This window comes from Aotus nancymaae, unplaced genomic scaffold, assembly GCF_030222135.1.
Source record: "Aotus nancymaae isolate 86718 unplaced genomic scaffold, 86718_ANA_hifiasm-v0.15.2.pri h1tg000059l, whole genome shotgun sequence".
Classification (NCBI taxonomy): domain Eukaryota; kingdom Metazoa; phylum Chordata; class Mammalia; order Primates; family Aotidae; genus Aotus; species Aotus nancymaae.
Window position 1 is genome coordinate 72,941,999 of NW_026988473.1, and position 19,143 is coordinate 72,961,141.

At 34.4% G+C, this 19,143-nt stretch overlaps 1 protein-coding gene across 10 annotated transcripts in view; it reads right to left on the reverse strand.

Annotated features, from left to right (window-relative positions):
• The window catches only part of NOX4 (NADPH oxidase 4), a 154,149-nt gene that overhangs the window by 77,164 nt on the left and 57,842 nt on the right, over window positions 1–19,143 (reverse strand). For all 10 annotated transcript variants that reach the window (XM_021665640.2, XM_021665639.2, XM_012444856.3 and 7 more), the window contains one exon: window positions 15,250–15,330. In XM_021665640.2, the coding sequence (XP_021521315.2) occupies window positions 15,250–15,330 (81 nt within the window). The remainder of the gene's footprint in view (window positions 1–15,249; window positions 15,331–19,143) is intronic.

The following is a 19,143-nucleotide window of genomic DNA, read 5'->3' on the forward strand; positions in this document are numbered from 1 at the left end:
TTCAGAAACATGCTTATCTCACTCCATGCCCCCTATGTCACACAAAGCAAATCAGATGGTTAAAGAGGTACACATCATAAAAGGGGATCAACATCAACAGAAGTCAGGGGTGTGTGTGTGTGTGTGTGTGTGTGTGTGTGTGTGTGTGTGTGTGTGTGTTGGAATGGAGCTGCTTATAATTTAGGGTCCTAACACCAGGCAAATAAATGTTGTTAATCCCTTCTCCTATCATAACAACATACAAGTGGACATAACCTTCCCATGCTCTAGGTCCTTAGAAAGGTGAATGATGTTACTATACAGTAAAGTTCTTCAGGCCAGCCCAATCAAACAGTGTTGCTGCTCTTGGCACATTAAGTGGAATGTATTATTCTAAAACTCCTTTTAATTTTGAGAGCTTTTTGTCATTTTAAGCTACACTCAAGCTAAATAGCACAGGCTATCCCTGTCTTAAAACTCCATTAAAATTGTCCTTACTTTGTCTTTTTTTTTTTTTAACTTTCAGATTTCAAACTTTATTTCAAGACTATAACAACAAAAACAATATGGAATATGCATAAAAAAACACAAAAAACCAACAATAGAGAGCTCAGATTACTTTGTCTTAGGTATAATTGTTGTCACCAAAGAAATATGGTTAAGATCTAAAGACAGACAATGATTAAAACAAAATCATTTATCAAAAAAACTCAAGTATGAAATCCCACATCATTTGGCTATAATTAGGTGGTGAAGGTACTGAAAGTTGACTGGAAGGCAGATTTTTAACTCCTTATTGAAAGGCCATACACTGGACATGCCAAACAGTTGCTTGTTACTTCTATGATCATTTTCACAAACTTTGTAAAAGACTTGTATGGTAAAGATCAGTGACCTCAGATTTGGAGGACTTAAGTATCTCCCAACACAACAATGTCAGTCAGTGGCAGAGCTGGGCTTGAAAGCCCAGTTAATCTGATTCCAACATCCATGCTCCTTCCCCCGTTCCAGGCCTATCCCCCTTGCAGAATATCCAATTGTTAAATTGAAGACCAATGTATATATTGAGCAAAATTTGATAGCTTTATATGGCTATAGACTTAGAAAAGGAAGGAGTATATTTTACCAAACCAATAATTTTATGTGTTATTTTTCAAACTCAAGTGAATACAATAACTTACTTTTTCATTGTACGAGTAAAGAATAAAAATGCTTATTTTTTTTAGTACTAGTGCAGAATTTCTTAGAATTCTTATATATGAGGGCCATTAAAACAATCTTTTTCTAAGGAATTTTGAATAGGAACGTAACCTAGATATTACGGATATTTGAACTGATAGAAAAAATCTGATATTATCTCTCTTATCTATTTACTTCACTGTGGCCACATTTATTAAAATTTGAGGCACATGTTCTACATGATTTTTATGGTATTTAAAATTCCTAGTACCTTTATTTATTTTAGCAGATATAACATGCATGCCTTTCTTTAAAGTAGAATGCAATCTTCTTAAATATAACAGAACCCACTCAAGATAACACAAAACTCTGTGTCTATTTGCCAAACAATCCTGACCCTGCTTCTTGCCCCACACCATCACTGTGATATAATTCCTTTGGACTTATTATTTTATTAATTTTGGAACCTTACTACTTTCAATATTATGGCCACTGCCTTCAAAGATGTGCACGATCTACAACAGCACTGTCCAATAGAGCCTTCTGTGATAATGGAAATGATGTAAGTCTCTGATGTCCAACATAGCAACTATTAGAGAAACGTGGCTAGTGAGCAATTGAATTGAAATGTGGCTAGTACAGGTGAATAACTGAATTCTTTTTTTTTTTTTTTTAAGAGATGGGGTTTCATCATGTTGGTCAGGCTGGTCTTGAACTCTTAACCTTGTGATCCTCCTGCCTCAGCCTCCCAAAGTGCTGGGATTACAGGCATGTGCCACCGTGCCTGGCCTATGAACTGAATTCTTAATACTATTTCACTTTAATTTAAATTGAATGCCCACAGCACTGATATAATTGGTCAAATTAGACATAAAAGCAAAAACAACAATTAAAAAGGGCAAAATGATTAATGACATATAAACATATGATAACCTCTTGAGAGTACAGATGGGTAATGAACTTTGATTATAAAAGTCCAGAATGACTTCATAGAGAAGAAGGCAGCTGAGCATGTAGAGATTCCAGTGGTTAGAGAATAGGAGAATGGCATTCCAATATGAGGAAGTAAGATGTACAAAGGTACTTGGTTTATACCTGAATTAGTAGAAGGGATCATGACTTATGCATTTACCCCTTATACATTCATACTCCCTGCCAAACCTCAGCATCCCTCTAATATGGTTTTTGCACATAATGGATCTCTAATGCATTTGTAGAGAATTGACTTTAAAAGTAAACAATAATCACATAATTTCTTTTAATATAGCAAGTGCATGTAGGAATCAAAAACAGAGCATTCTCATATGTATTGTTGTAGCTTTCATAAATAAATGGCAAACAATTCCAAAGCAGGAAACAAGAAGGGAAAAAGACATTAGCGAATGGTAAACAGAGAGCCTTGACAAATTAAGATAATCACATGGAGAGGGATGAGGAAAGGAGGTGCACAGACTATGTGGAAATATAAGTGCTTATTACTAATGTTTTAAGTTTCCTTGTATGTGTTCCAAATATAATTTTGAAGTATCTGTAGAATGTCTAGTGTTCTCCTATCATGAGAAATAAAGAATTTTATTGGGTATCAAAATTGTTTTTGCACTCATAAGGATCTTAACATGTGCTATCAACAACCAACCAGTTTCAAAGTTATAGGTTTCTTTTTTTTATCTTGTTTCCCTCAAGAGGCATTATAGTTATTCTATCTAGAGTTATCCTATTTGGGTTTTTCATTTGTTTGTTTAGCTTTCTGTTTGTTTGTTTGTTTTTAATACCTGGCTGTGACAAAGTCATATAAAATAATACAATACATTAAATAAATCCTACTTAGTAACAACATTCAAATCATAACATGATTTTATGACAAAAGATAATTATAAAATGCCACACCTGACAAAAGGACAATCACAGAATTATTCCTACTTTAATTTCATGTTTAAAATATCCCACAAATACAGTGTTGTTGGGAAAAGTAGCAAAGAAGAAAGGACTTACAGAGCCCTACATCAATTTGTTATGAGTAACATATAAACAAGGAACAACAAACTGCGGAAGGCCACAGGAGGCCTCTGAGGAGGAAGGCCTCTCCATGCCTCATGTTCCGCTGCAGGGTGACCTAGGCTCTGTTACCATAAATATTATGCTCAAGGATACAAAACCCCTTCATAGCACTATGATGTAGCCAGACTCGTAGGCTCCTTGTAAGGCTCATGTTCTATCCGCTGTACATAGATCATAAACTAAAGATAACCACATGTGCTTGTTTTGTGAAACTCCCAAACCGCCACTTTTATCAATCCTTAGGATGACACACCAGTTCCAGCTCACTGATTCACTCCACCATCACTCCAACCCTACCCTATAGATCAAAGTGATTGTAATCAATAAACAGTGTGGGTGATCAGAGCTTAGGGCATTCACTGCCTCCAGTAATAAAGTGATGGCCCCCTGGTCCCACTGTCTCTCTTAATCGTCTTTTTCTCATTCCTTTGTCACCACAGAACTCGGGGTACCCACAGGTGATGTAGGGGTGGCTCCCCACATTCTGGTGCCCAACGTGGGGCTCATAGATCCCTACATTCTGGCACCCAATGTGTGGGGCTCATGGATTCCCTACACAGTGTCACTTATGTGACCTTTATATTTGTGGTTTTTTAATCTATTTTTAAGGAGGAGAAAAAAAAATTTGTCCCTTAGGAACCTACTTTTTTCCTAATATTCTATAACATGATTTTTTTTCTTCATGGTAAAAATATAACTTGATTCTGACTGCCACTTTTATTTTGCTTTAAGCACAAAGAAAAAGAACTGAATTCAAAAAATAAAACTAAATCATTGATTTTAAAATTCATTGCAGTTCTCTAACTTCATGAAATCCACTAGAATGCACACTTCTTAAAGTCAGGGGTTTATCCTGCTCCACTGCTATTTTTCTAGTGCCTAAAATGGTGCTTATTACTTATAATAAGTGCTCAATAAATATTCATTAAGTTAGTGATTAGAAGTGTATAAACAACTTTTGCTGTGATTGTTGTTACATGTGACTGGGAAGTCACCTGGTTTTGACAGACATTTGAACTCATTTTCTACCTTCAAAAAGGAAGTCTATGTTTTAGCAAATGGCATGTAGTAAAATAAACCATGTATATATATTCACATTTGCAGGAAGGTAGCATTCAATCTGTCTGCAACTTACATCAGCTCTCTTCACCAGTGGGTACCTCCGAGTCTAGCCTGAGATCTCAGTCCTGCCCTGACACTGAGTCACTCCTAACCTACACAGAGTTATCAGGAAAGTCAAGTCTACTTGACTTGCCTTTAAATGTTAGGGACATTTAGAAGGAGAGTGCTGGCCAGGCGTGGTGGCTCATGCCTATAATCCCAGTGTGCCTCTAAAGATCCAGGGTACCTAAAGAAATCCTGAGCATCTGGGTACCTACCCTACCACAGCTTTCACTCCCACCCCCACTTTGTTTATTTGGCCTAACAGAGTTCTTGCCTCTGCATTCTTTCCTGGCTCTTACCTCTCATAGCTAAGAGAACTGCCATCTGCAGCTTAACCACGGCAGGGACTGTCTCTAGCTTTTACTGGTGGGGTCGCCCAAGCTTACAAGTTAGGGACAGCCTCATGTGTTTGTAATCTATGCAGGTACACTGGACCTTGCTCTTCAGAAAGACACTGCCATTGCTTTACTGCACTGTTCTCATCATCTCCAAATGCTTAATAATTTTTGATCAAGGAATCCCACATTTCATTTTGTAGTGGGTCCTGCAAATTAAGTAGCTGATTCTGCCAGTCTCTGTGCAGCTGACTGATGTACAGCCCAGGGTCTTAAGGGCTTAGGATCAACACTTACAACTTCCTTGAATACTTGAAGTAAAACAGGTCATTTCCCTGAGTTTCCTTAACTGAAAAAGAGAAATAGTATCTGTTCCTCTCCACTTCGTGGATATATAAAGGGAAGAGCTTGGACCCCTTGCAAAGAAAAAAAATGTAAGCATCCATTACTTCTTAGTATTTCCTCAGCTTTCATGCTTCACTAAAATGACAGTGGAGGATAAAAGAATTATTTCATGTTTCAGAAAAACAGTACTGTACTGAAAATGTTTCTTAAAATAAATACAGTCCCTTTTCCTTCTCCTTTCCCCCAACTATCTCACCTTGTTATTCCAGATATAAACCCTTGCTATTATAAAAAAGGTCCCTGGAGTGAAACTGAGATAAAAAATTATATGAAAAAGTTTTTGGTCTGAAGTCCAACATGTCTATCTCCAAAACTGGAGAAAAATTAACTTGTAGTTTGGAAGTTTAAAAAATCCATTAATATATACAACTTATAGCATAAATGACTTCATGTACATGAAAATGCTCTGTATATACTATATCTATATATATGTGCAGACATATTCACAAAGAAATTATAGAACTATAATGCATCTTTATGGGAGAAAATACCACATGACCTCAATCCCTACCACCAACTGGCTTACAGCATAAAATATCAGCAAATGTGAATAAACCATAAGATCTTAGTCCATAATTACTATACAGAAATACTACTTTTTACACAAAATTTTAAAATCCTATGGAAAAAATTGGAAGTTGGCAAACAAAACTGGAGGTTGCCAATCAAAATTGAAAGTTGGGAAACAAAAAAATATAAAGGTATAAAATATATATATATATATGATGGAGTTTTGCTCTTGTTACCCAGACTGGAGTGCAATGACATGATCTCAGCTCACTGCAACCTCCGCCTCCCGGGTTCAAGTGATTCTCCTTCCTCAGCCTCCCAAGTCCCTGGGATTCCAGGCATGCGCCACCATGCCGGGTTAATTTTGTATTTTTAGTAGAGATGGGGTTTCTCCACGTTGGTCAGGTTGGTCTCAAATTCCCGACCTCAGGTGATCTGCCTGCCTCGGCCTCCCAAAATGCTGGGATTACAGGCATGAGTCACCACACCTGGCCAAAAAATCTTTATATCTTAAACATCATAGTTTTATAGGACATTGTATTTATTAACATATCAAAAATATGTAACTATTATGGAGGAGAAGAATATGGATTCCATCTAAGAGAGATCTACTTACTCAATATTTTTCACCCCATATATTTAAGTGAAAAATTGAAGAACCAATAAGTGAAATAAAACAAATCAGGAGAACTGGGACTGAGCGTGCTGGCTCTTGCTTGTAAACTCAGCACTAGGTAGGCTGAGGTGGGAGGATTACTTGAGGCCAGAATTTTGAGAAAGACCATGTCTAAAAAAAAAAAATAATAAGGGAGAGAGACATGGATTTTTTTCTTTCAGAATTTTTAGCCACAGAGATACACAAAGGCCCCCAACAAAAATGTGCCAGTCTATAATAAAACCAACATAGTCAAGACTTAAAAGCTAATTCCCCTGGCATAGGAATCAATATACTAGCTTCCATAATAACTAATTACCTAGATAATACTAAATATAAATGATAGTTACAAAATGACAGTCCACGTTATAGTTAAACAAATTTAGAGATTATCCTTTTTTATCATCTGTAATACTTTGATATTTGAGGTAAACCGGAAGAGCCTAGAAGGAAAACATATTCCTCGTTTAAACTAATTAATGCAATTCAGTTTCATCCAACAAATACTGAGTGAGTGACACGTGAAAGGGATTCCCTGCATAAAGATGGGTAATAAACACTCCTATCCACAGAAACACTATAGTTTTCCTAGGATATGGCTCAATGTTCTATTTTCTTTTTCTCTTTCATGTTGGAACTCACTGATATATAATGGGGTTAGAGAGAAGAGAACTCAGTATTGCCCTGTCACAATGTAAAGCAACACCAGGAAGAACTCAGCCAGAGCCCATGGAGGGAGCATTTAGACCCAGTCCTAGCCAAAAAGGAATTGCCCATTCCAGTGTGTGTATAGTGTCAATTTTATGTACAATAGCTAACATTTCTCTTCTAATAGGTCTGTGAAATATAATTCTTTTTCTTTATTTCACAAATCAGGAAGCTCTATAGAAAACTGATGTGTCCAAGACTACATTAGTGATCTTCTAGCAATCAATCCTGTTTCTTCACTATTATAACCCAGGATTTCACTATAGTTCAAGTCAAAACACCAAAATGTGTGAGACAGCAAAACTATGGTAATTCATAAATTGCATGCTTACTTGGGTTTGTTTATGTATTTACTTTGAAATTTCATTATCAAATTTATCCTTCACGTTTGAATAATAACTTGATGGGTAATCTAATAGTTACAGAAAATTCATAGCAAAATTCTAAAAGGTATGGGTTTTTGAAATCTGTGGACTTAATAGATTTTTCTATATGATGAATAATGTGTTTTCCACATTGCTTTCTTTGCTATGTTTTCACTTAATCTTTTTATAAAGAAACACTGGCAGTAATACTGACAAGAATATCTCTTCCTCAACATTTTTATCAGCTCCAGTCTAAATCCTAGTCTTTTCCACTGTTATTTTCAGGTTATATGGAAGAATTCTGGCAAGTAAAGTATCACATAAATATGATTTTATTATTAGAATTGTTATAAAGTTTTTATATTATAAAGTTATTGTTATGTACCTTAACAAGGTCAAATATTTTAGGAAACATTTATAAGGCAGCACCATAAAGAAGTCATTTTCTTCTCACTCCATTTTCTGGGAGCTAGTTAGATTTCACCTTCAAAACCTTGAACTTCATGTAACCTGAATCAAAACTGAACTTCTTATTCAAAAAGGCAACATATATGTATACATATTCACCAACTTACATAGATATATAGAAAAGTCTATCTTAGAGTTTTGCATGACATAAATATTTTTTATTCATAAGCAAGAGTACTTTCTAAATGATGAACAAATAATTCAATAATTCAAGAAAAGGGTAGAAATTAAATTCTGGGGTCAGACTTCATGAACTCAGTCTTAGTTTTTTCAGGTATCAGCTGTGTGGCTTTGGACAGTTACTTAATTTAATCTTTTGTGCTTCAATTCTTCATCTATAAAATAGAAATGATAGAAAAATTTATTGTACTGTGCATATGTGCATGTGTGTGTGTGTTTATGCACACGTGTGTAAAGTGCTAAGAATAGTCCCTGTCACATAGTCAACATTATCTAACACTAGGGAATTATTATGGATAGTATAATTATTATCCTCTAAAATGATAACGCAGTTGTCAAATTGCTCATTATGTTTGTCAAGTTCTCTTTCCAACAGTCTTCATGGGAGAAAAAAATTGTCCGAGTAGCTTTTATGTTTCCCCCAATCCAGTGTTTTTAACTCTAAATAAAAATGTGTCAATGTGATATTAGACCTTATAGCTCTTTGTTTAAAATCTTGCTTTAAAAACTTCAGTTTCATATTTTTATAAACTTTTTTGACCACACAAATTTTAAGGTATCTAATGAAAGCTGAGAAACCTTCTTTTAAACAAAATGTACATACGTGTCTCAAAATCAAACATATACATAAATATACAGATATATGTGTGTATGTATTTCAGGAACTAATGGATCCCTCAATCCATTCAATGATTCCTAGGGATTATGGAGCCATGTTAAAAACACCTATTCTATGGAAGAAGAAGTAGAATTTTGTGATAGAAATAATGGACACCAAACTGATAATGAGTATGCCAGACTCATTAAAAACCAGGCATCTAGGAAGTATTAGAACAAGTCACCTGTGGCAGTGACAGAGAGTTTATAAAAGATTTTAACCACTGTCATGAACATCCAAATCCTCAGCTGTCTAATGACCAGGGTAGTGGACATCTAATTATAATCTCTAAAGTGAGACAAAGCTAAGCAAACTTACAGTGTGCATTATTTGAAGGTTCTGGTTCTTAAATACACATGCAGGGACCCTATTGGAGGTTAAGACTCCATTTATGACTCTAGCTAAAAGTCTACATTAAAACAGTATATTAGCCTCTCCTAAAGCTTCCCCTGCCACCTTCCTAGGAATAGGTAGAATACCTATATGACCTGGTTTTTCTATAGCCACTGCTGAATTATCAATAGCTTCCCCATTCATTCTCAAAAATATCTGGTTTGAACAATAAATTACATAGTCACTGCAAATGTACAGGCAAGAAATGGGAAACTGAAAGGAATGCAGAGGAAAGTAAGCATTTTCTCCCTCAGTGATGGAATAGAGTTTTTTAACATACAACTGTGGGCCTTCCATTCAAAATGCAATTTGATTTTCTTTTTCTTTTTTTTTTTGAGATGGAGTCTCACTCTGCCACCCAGGCTGGAGTGCAGTGGCATGATCTCGGCTCACTGCAACCTCCACCTCCCAGGTTCAAGTGACTGTCCTGCGTCAGCCTCCCAAGTAGCTGGGATCACATGTGCCTGCTACCATGCCCGGCTAATTTTTGTATTTTTAGTAGAGATGGGATTCCGCCATGTTGGCCAAGCTGATCTTGAACTCCTGACCTCAGGTGATCAGCCTGCCTTAGCCTCCCAAAGTGCTGGGATTAGAGGTGTGAGCCACCGCGCCTGGCCAAAATGCAATTTGGTTTTCTAAGAGGAGCAAGTGTCTCCCACCAATAGCGAGATAACCAAGCCTTTCCTTCTGCCCCATCAGTGTGGGTGAAGAGACACTTCTGTGAAACTGGCTTTTAAAAGAGAAGATACCTGGGAATCAGCAATTCTTAACACTTCACTATATTGCATAAATATCTCTATCCCCTAACAGCATATCCTTAATGTCCTCCTCCTAAGGCCTGAGGCCATAAGAGAGGGGGGATATTTTCCAGTCAGCACAGTAAGCCGATCCCCACAATATCTGTCTAACCCTGGTTAACGTGTTGAGTCTAAACCCCTATGATGTTCCCTGTTAAACTGCCTGCCTATGACACTGGCTGGGTTCGTTAATGTCACTGTTGACAGAGCCCGCCCACGGTGTTCCCCTGGCATAAAGAATAAATGTTTTTAAAAACATGCACATAAAAATACTCCTCATAGATTTCCTAGAAAAAGTGATTCAAGTGGAATATAAACCACGCTCTATGTTTAACTATTGCTAACAAATAGTACCAAATGGCAAAGAGGTCTACTTAGAGGAATAATTCAGGTATCATTCACGCAGTAGAAATGGTCTGAGAAGTGCGGCAGAGCTAGCACAAAAGTTATTTAGACTATTAATGTGCTGTCATTGCCTTCCAAACATCTGGGGAGGACTTTCCCCTCTATCATTCCCAGAATTATCACATTATAGTCTCTCTCACTTACTTAAAGACATAAAATACAATCACCACCTACGCAGCACTCTCCAAGCTAAAGCCAGTGGGAGTGTTGACTACGGTAAGATTGCAGAAGCTAAGGTGCCAGATCTCATTTACAAGGCATTCCCTCCACATTTCTTTGAAAGGAGCTGGGTTAGGCTGTTAAGCAGAGGCTCTGTGACATTCATAATTTATTTTCCCTGCCAATATCCTTTTTATCAGTGAGAATAGCAGTATGCATCTCCTTCTAATGAGTTTTTTAAAAGAAAATGAAGAAAGAAATATCCCGCTCTATACATGTTTGGAAAGAGGAAATGGTCTGGTTTTGTTTTGTTTTCACCAGGTGTCTTAGGAATTGGGTATCTTTAATGCAGCACACCAAGAGCAACCTCCTAAAATGGTATACTAAAAGTTAAAAGCAAAAATTCCTCAGTAGGAAGGCTTGTTTTACAAAGATAAACCTTTATTGTTAAAAATCAATACAATTTTAGAGACCTTAGAATGTTATAATAATTGTTGCCATATCAAGGAATATTCTTTTGAGTTGCTAAGCAGTTTTCACTATATGTTCATCAAATTACTTTGCCGATAAGAAAATCTGGGATCTGGGCTTTTCAAAAGTGTTGTATCTTTATCAAAAAACAAACAAACAAAAAAAAAACCTGATTTTTTCAAACAGTTAAATGTGGAGTTTCTTTCTTACAAAGCTATTAATATTGGTAAGAGTATATTTTTTTTGCTAACATTTATTGAGTATGTCTATATTCTGCCTACTTTGCTGCATTACCTTATTTAAACCCAAGACAACTCTATGATGTAAGTGATTTTATTAATCTCACTTAATGGATAGCAAAAAGGTCAAATTATCTGCCCAGTCTGCACAGGTATCAAGTGATGCATCTTTTAACCACTATGCTATAATAACATCTTGGAGAAGAAAATTAATGTATTTTAAAGATGCATTTTAACACTAAAAAGAACATCTGAATTGAGTGTACATGAAATGTTATCATTTTAGGGTGGCATGCAACAGATTTATTTATAAATAATAAAGAGAATTGCTAAAATAGACAACGAGAATGAAAACCAGGTTAAGCCAAGGGCACGGTTAATCATGACACGAAAAAATGGGGTCCGAAATAATAGTGATTGCAATACTTGTAACGAAGACAATGAGACTTTCACTTTGCCAATATCAGATCACATATTCTAACAACACTTAGTTTGGTTTACAGTTTTAAAATGGATACAGAGAAGTGTTGCCAGATGGGGGTCAGCATAATTTAGTGGTTAAGAATGTGAGTTCTGGCACCTGATACTTGGGTTTGAACTGGAAATCTACTTACCAGCCATGACCCTCAGCAACTTACCTTATTTCTTACTGCTCCTATACTTTCAGCTGAACATTGAGAATAATAATAATAATAATAAATTTACAGGGTTGTTAGGAGGATTTAATGAGAGCAAATGTCAGTAAAAGAAAAGCATTCAATTAATATTAATTGTTAGTAATTCGAAGAAACAGATGAATAGAATTTAGAAAAGTGGGGGACTCAATTCCCATGGCCTCCAGAATCACAGTTAAAGAGTTAGACAGAAATTACAGTAAAATAATTCTAGCAAAAAAAAGAAAGAACATTGTAAGAATTAGAACTTCCCCTAAGACAGAATGGACATCTTCAAAATTAGGCATTGACTTAGTACATATATTGTAGAGAAGCTTAAAAGAGGTTTCATCAAGATATCTTTTAAGCTTCCTTTAAAATTTAAGATTCTATGAAAAAAAATGACCTTAGAGAATCATATGAAGCAATTTCTCTTCTGTAAAAGAAAAACCAGTCAACAATGTCTAATCACCTTGTCCTTGAAGCCTAATATTTTCTAAAATTTCTAGCTCACATTGATCCTTCAATTCTCTAAATTGTTAGCATTCATGTAAATAAAAGACAGATGTTTACATTTTAAAAATATGCAGTTTTATAATATGTCTAGCTTTTCCAATTGACTTTTCAAAATTCCAAATCAGTGATCAGCGCAGGAAGACTAGAGATCATGCGATATATTGCTCTTCTTTACCTTATGGTACTTAGCACGTTGTTAGAGAAGTTAACGCTAAGCAAATCGTGATTTTCTGTTCAGATTTAAAGCATACTGTTGAAATGAAATTTCAATATAAATCCAAGAAATTTACTTGGAACAACTGTACTTTACTTGTATAACCAAAAGCTGAAGAACAAAGTTATCTAGGCATTTCAGAAGTAAAGATACCTCTGTTCCCAACATTTGCACAAATAACTTAAATAGACTTACTTATAAGCCAATCCTTTACCAATACAGTGTATTTTTTTTATTTTCAGAAAATTGGAAAATGTTATCAGTACTAACATTTCTCATACCAGAAGCATATCTATGTTGCTTTTTTTAAAAATTAAATTTCCTGAAGAAAATGTCCACTGTAGAATGCTTATTGTATTATGTATGGGTTGCATCACATGTTTCAGAATTAGAATAATTGCTTTCTTCATTTCTACCTAAAATAAAAACCTATTAATTTAGATTAATAATTGATTGATTATATATAATTCATCCTATAGATGCCTATTATTTCTCTGTATAAATTAAAATCACTTTCTCTCTATGATCTTTGTCCTAGGAAAGTAAAATCAAAATTTAAATATGCATTCCTTTTACTTCAAAAAATTAGAGAAAAGAATTCTCAATGTAATCTTCCTCTTTAAAAAGAAGTCTGTTTGAATTGCTGATCCTTTAAAAAAATTGACTCTATTTTGATTTATGAAGAAATAGTTTTTTTCAGAGTTTTAATTTAGTACAACGTAAAGGCAAAATAATATGTAATTAATTATACTAATAAATGACTGCATTTTTCTTTTCTATATCTATCTGATATAGATAGATACACAGATGGATAGACAGATCAGAATTTCAAGTAAGTCAAGATAAAGGCATTTAAACAAATATTAAGTTCAAATTCTAAGAAGTACAGAACTCTCCAAAAAAATACAGCCTTGTAGTAAAAACTTAGGAGTTTCTGAATCAGAATGCCTAGGTTTGAATCTAGGCTCCATCAGTTAAGTAAACTTCAACAAGCTACTTAATCTTTCTAAACATCAGTGTTTCCACCTCTGAAAGAGGTTTCACAATGTTATTTATTCCCATAAAATTCTGAGCATTTGATAACATAAAGTATCTAAAGCATTTTGAATTTATACTTAGCATATAGTAAGCATTATGTAACTATTTTGAATTACTGTTGTTATCATTAGTAGTATCTGGTTATTCATAGTCCACTTGAGGAGCATAGCCCTGGACAGGTAACCAAGCCATTTAAAGAGCAGAATATAAAGCAGACTCCTCTCTACCGAGGGCTTTCTTGGTGCCCTGAGGCTTCACAGAATGAATTACAATGTGTGGTTACGTTTCCAATGCTCTACAACTACGTGTTCTAGAACCATGGTACTGAACAAAGCTAATCAGGACATACGGGACAAACCCATGTGATACTGCTGTCTTAACCAGCAGTCTCCAAAATCAGAGGGGAAAAAAGTAAAGCAACAATTTGAACATGCACCTTGAAATAAACACATGATCTATGCAAACGACCCACTGTACTAATAACTTACATTTAAAAACATTCTGAAGAAAGAACTAAACAAAGATCTGAACCTTTCTTCAAACCATTTCTCTGGAAATACTTCAGGTTAAGAAAAATAGGGAATGTCATCTGCGTCACCAGCAACATTGTTTATTATTGGTGAAATGCATCCGGACCAAAAGGACTGTGATTGAACTATACAATCATTTTGGGACTCACAGACCTCAGCCTCCTTGTGTACAGTGTGCTCTTGTTCCCAAGGGCATCCCTTGAGGGGACATATGCTGTTCCCAAGATACAGGTTCCTGGGGAGTATGAACGAGCCTTACCCAATGCAAGGTGGTCCATGCTTACCCACATGGTTTCCTTATCTTAAAACAGAGTTGCAACATGAAGGAGGGAAGTAAATTGTTTCTGAGCACCTATAGGGACTCCTACTGAATAAGCACCTGATATTATCCTGTTGACATTCTGTTTCCTGCCCAGTATCCTGCTAAACCAAGTAACCCTGCTGCCAGACCTATTATGTCATGCAAGTGTGAATGTCAAGGCAAAGCCACCTAGTTTACTACTGGTGGCCATACAGACACAGGCATATACAAAAGTACATTATATTCTTCATCTATATTCATGTACTGTTTTAAGCACCATGCTTTTGAGTATACTGCTTTGGTGGTACACATACTAGAATACTTTAAGTATACTGTTTGTAATAAGCTTAGGATACGGTCTTTTTTCACTTCATGATTTTTTTTTTCCTTTGGTGATTTTGACAGATACTTCTCTTTGGTCATTTTAAATCTCTGCCTCTCTCTGCAAGTATTACTTCCTATAGAACTTTTAAAATGAAAAACTGGAAATTCCATTGTTAAAAATCTTGCTTTAACAGGACACTTTCAGGAAACACAAATACTAAAATATCTTCCCGATGTTCTTCATTCTGAAAATTTTTCCTTTAGAAGACATTAGGATATATCCATAGAAGCTTTAGAAACTAAAAGTTTGTGGGAGAGGTAACTCTAAGTTTTAAATTTAATAAACTTGATATTAGTTTCATTAAAATATGCTATGCTAAAAATAGAACTATTTCTTCCATTCTTGACGCTATCCTGAACAGCAGAGAAACGATTTATTCCACTCGACACTTTTACCACTTCCTGTGAAACTTCCTATACAGTTGTCTTTCATTACCCCATTTTGGGGCACAAATGGTTTTAAATACATTTATTTTAAAACTTACCCTGAAACATGCAACACCAGCAGCATGTAGAAGACAAAGAAGAGGTTATGAGTATACCAGAAGATATCATAGTTAGAAACTCTGCAAAAACAAATAAATTCATTTAATGCTACTTTACATTCTATCTTACTAAAAATATCAAAAATATCATGTATCATTTCAAACATATCTCATAATTTTAGAAAGCTAACATACGAATACATCTGATTGATATTTATCTTTTAATACCAAAGTATTAACACATCACATAGAGAGAACTGACAAAAATTATTAGTAAGACTTTATCACATGGAAATAATTAAGTTGTTTATTTTCAGGTTATTATGATATAAGGCTAAGAAGCAGATAGTAGTCTGCTAACATGTACCTTGGCTCTTATTTTATCAGTATTCTCAATTTTCAAATAATTTCCAAAAAATAAACAATGATCCTGTTTCAATATATATTTTGAGAGTAGTTCAAGGAAAACTTAAAAAGGGAAAAATTAAAATAAAGGATAACCGAAGTATTATATTTTTTCCTGGACAGTGTAACAAGAATGATACCTTGTTGTTACTGCTCTGGGGGAGGACAAACACTCTGAAAAGAAAGGGAATGAGAAGCATAATCTACAGAATGTTTGAGAGAAGTAAAACAGTAACGGTTATTTTATTTCATATGTCTAGAGTGGATTTTACATATTAGAATCTTGGAAGTAGAGGGCAAAAAGCTTCCTAGATGGTTCTGATACTTCCCCTAGACTCTTAGAGAAAACTTTATTTAAGCAGCAGGAAACTGCTTTACATTTTCTCCACTCATAGTATTTGCTATCATAAACAATATCACTACAGCCCCTTATAATATATATAAAATTCTGATCCTTTTTTTAATCAAAACTATTAGAAGTTGAATTGCAAGATTAAGCAATACACATTTGTAATGCTTTTAATACACACTGTCCATTGCCCTCTAAAAATATATTTATTAATTACAAACCCAACCATAGAGTAGGAGTGCCTATTTCCCAAAACTCAGACCAAATATTATGTTTTCATTATTTTTTATAAGTAGGATGGGGTATTATTTTATATGTGTATTACTCACTTTTAATTCTTTGGTGACCTTTCTGTGCATAATCATTACCCATTTCTATGGAGTATTTTTAATTAATATGTGTAATATATCTAGACCTACATTTGCTTAAACTTTACTTTCCTCATAAGCTTGTAATGTTACCTTTATTATCTAGCAGGTTCTTATATCTAGCCAGGTCATTTACAGGGCTTTTTACTGACTTTGCCCCTTGGTTCAATGTGTTGGTCATTTTTGCAAGTTAATTTCTGCTGTCTTTTAAGTTACTGAAGTTTAATCATTTTAATGTTTAGTAAGGTTCATCCCTTCTTTTACTCCTCTTTTGAAATACGTACTTGGATGTGCCCTCAGACGAACTTTGGAATCACTTTGCTAAATTAAAAAAACAAGCAAAATAACCTGTCTGAGAATGTTACTGAAATTGCAACACTCCCAAAAAAAAAAAACTGAGAGTTCAGCCACTGTGGCTAACGTCTGTAATCCGACACTTTGAGAGGCAGAGGTGGAAGGAATACTTGAGCCCAGGAGTTCAAGACCAGCCTGGGCAACATATTGAGACCCCGTCTTTACAAAATAAATACAAAATTAAAATTAGCCAGGTGGTGTGTGTGCCCGTGATCCTAGCTAATAGGGAGGCTGAAGTGGGAAGATCACTTGAGCCTGAGAGGTCAAGGTTGGGGCTGCAGTGAGCTGTAATCTCACCACTGCATTCCAGCCTGGATAAGAGAGAAAGACCTTGTGTCAAATAATGATAATAATAATAAAATAATTAAAAGGAAGAACTATTCTTTATAGTATACAGCCTTTATTCAAATCTCTACATATCTCTCAGTGAACACATTTGTTTTGTCTCTAGATATTTTATGTTTCGCTGCAACTGTGAGTGGCATATTTTTATTTTATTCAATTTTTCAAACTGATTATAGCTAATATACAGAAGGATTGTTTTTTGTTTGTTTTATATTCAATTACCTTTTTCAACTCTTTTTGCTGGTGTTAATACCAAATTTTTCCATTATTCTCTTGGATTCTCTTAGAAACCTAATAATTACCATTATTTCCAGAAAGAGTAGATATAATTACGAAATTATATCTTGAGATATATATTGGGGGTGTTTTTATCAAAATTCTCAAGAATTATATCTACTTTTCTGTAAATAATGGTAATTTATTGTTGCATTTTTTCTAATAATTCCAAATGTTTCATTCTTTACCATATGTAAATATTGGTAGAATTAAAAATACTTAGTAACTGCCATTTTTAAATCAATTGAGATGAGAATATGTATTCCTGTCATCTAATAATGGGATATATTTATTATTTTAATAGATTAATCTACATTGAACTCTCCTTGAATTAGGAGGCTACATTTCACTATCAGAAATCAAACATTGGGGACGTATTTACTCACTTGATTTGTCTAATGCTTTAGTTTCTCAGTGGTAAAAAGAAAAGGTAAAAGAAAGAGATATCTGTCTCCATGATCCATTGAAGAATTTCAAGGTTCTAACAATAACACTTACAGAAAAGCAAACTAGATGTTATGATCTTGTTTAAACAAATTATAACAAATCATAAAAAGCACAGAAGATTAAGAAGTGCTTAAATTGTTTATGAGAGCAAGTGTAAAAGCGCAGAATAGAAGTTAATCTTTTTATTCCATTTGACAAAACTATATCTCGAGGATTTCAAAATAACTATGTCAGATGCTCTAATTTTCCTTCAAGAACTCCTAACGCTGAAAAAGTGAGATTTTTTTTTAAAAAAAAAAAATGATGCCTCTATCTAAATAAAATAAAATTGCTCCCCACAACTTGGCACTCTCATGTACTAAAGTTAGTGAGTTGCCTTTCTGTAAACCAATTTTTCAGTCTTATGAAAAGCTTTAAAAGTATTCTTACAATTTGACTCAGCTATTCTACATCTAAGAATTTTTCCTTAGGACATCATTGAAAAAGTATGCAAAGACAGGGATGAGGGTGTTTGTTTCAAAACCGAAATACTAAAAAAATTAAAATCTATCCAAAACATAGAGTAAGATGGGTCTGGGAAAATATTGTATAAAGACCTATATGGTGATGTGCTGTGCCATCAGTAAAGAGAATAATAACAAAATATTAATGTGAAAAATGTTCATAACATAAATGCAGGTTAAAAGTAAATTAAAGATAGTATTCTAATATGGTCCTATTTTAGTAAAATACATAGGTATATGAGAGAGAAAGAATGATCTGGGGGTGGGGGGAGGTGAATTAGCGAACAAGAATAAGAAGGATTTAACATATAAAAATACTCTACATATGTACAGTATTAATCTTCGGGTAGTAAGTATACTTGTGTGAAATTTTGGGGTGTGTATATGTGCACACAAATGTTAAGAAGTATAAAGACAGATTTATTTAAGTATGTTACTGGGCAATTATTTTCAAAGCATATATACATGTATATTTTGGTGTTTCTATTAAATTTCACATTTCAACAAGTAGAACAATTTAAGACTTTTGAAGGTTAGAGGAAATATATGTTTCTTGTTTTTCTTTTTTGCTTTAAGTAAAAAGTTTATTCAGAAACATCGACACTACAAATATTCCGAAAAATAGAGTATGTCTATCAGAAAGGACACGTGAAAGTGTTCCTGATAATGTATATTTCATTTTGCTCCAAATGTCTTAACTATAAGAATCAATATGAATGCAGATAATTTCTTACCAACCCAGAAAATTTGCTAATGCAAAGATAATTTTCAAAAACAAAACGTCACATATAGAAACAGCTATACTTCACTCTTAGTTACCCAGAATAGTTCATTAACCAGGACACTA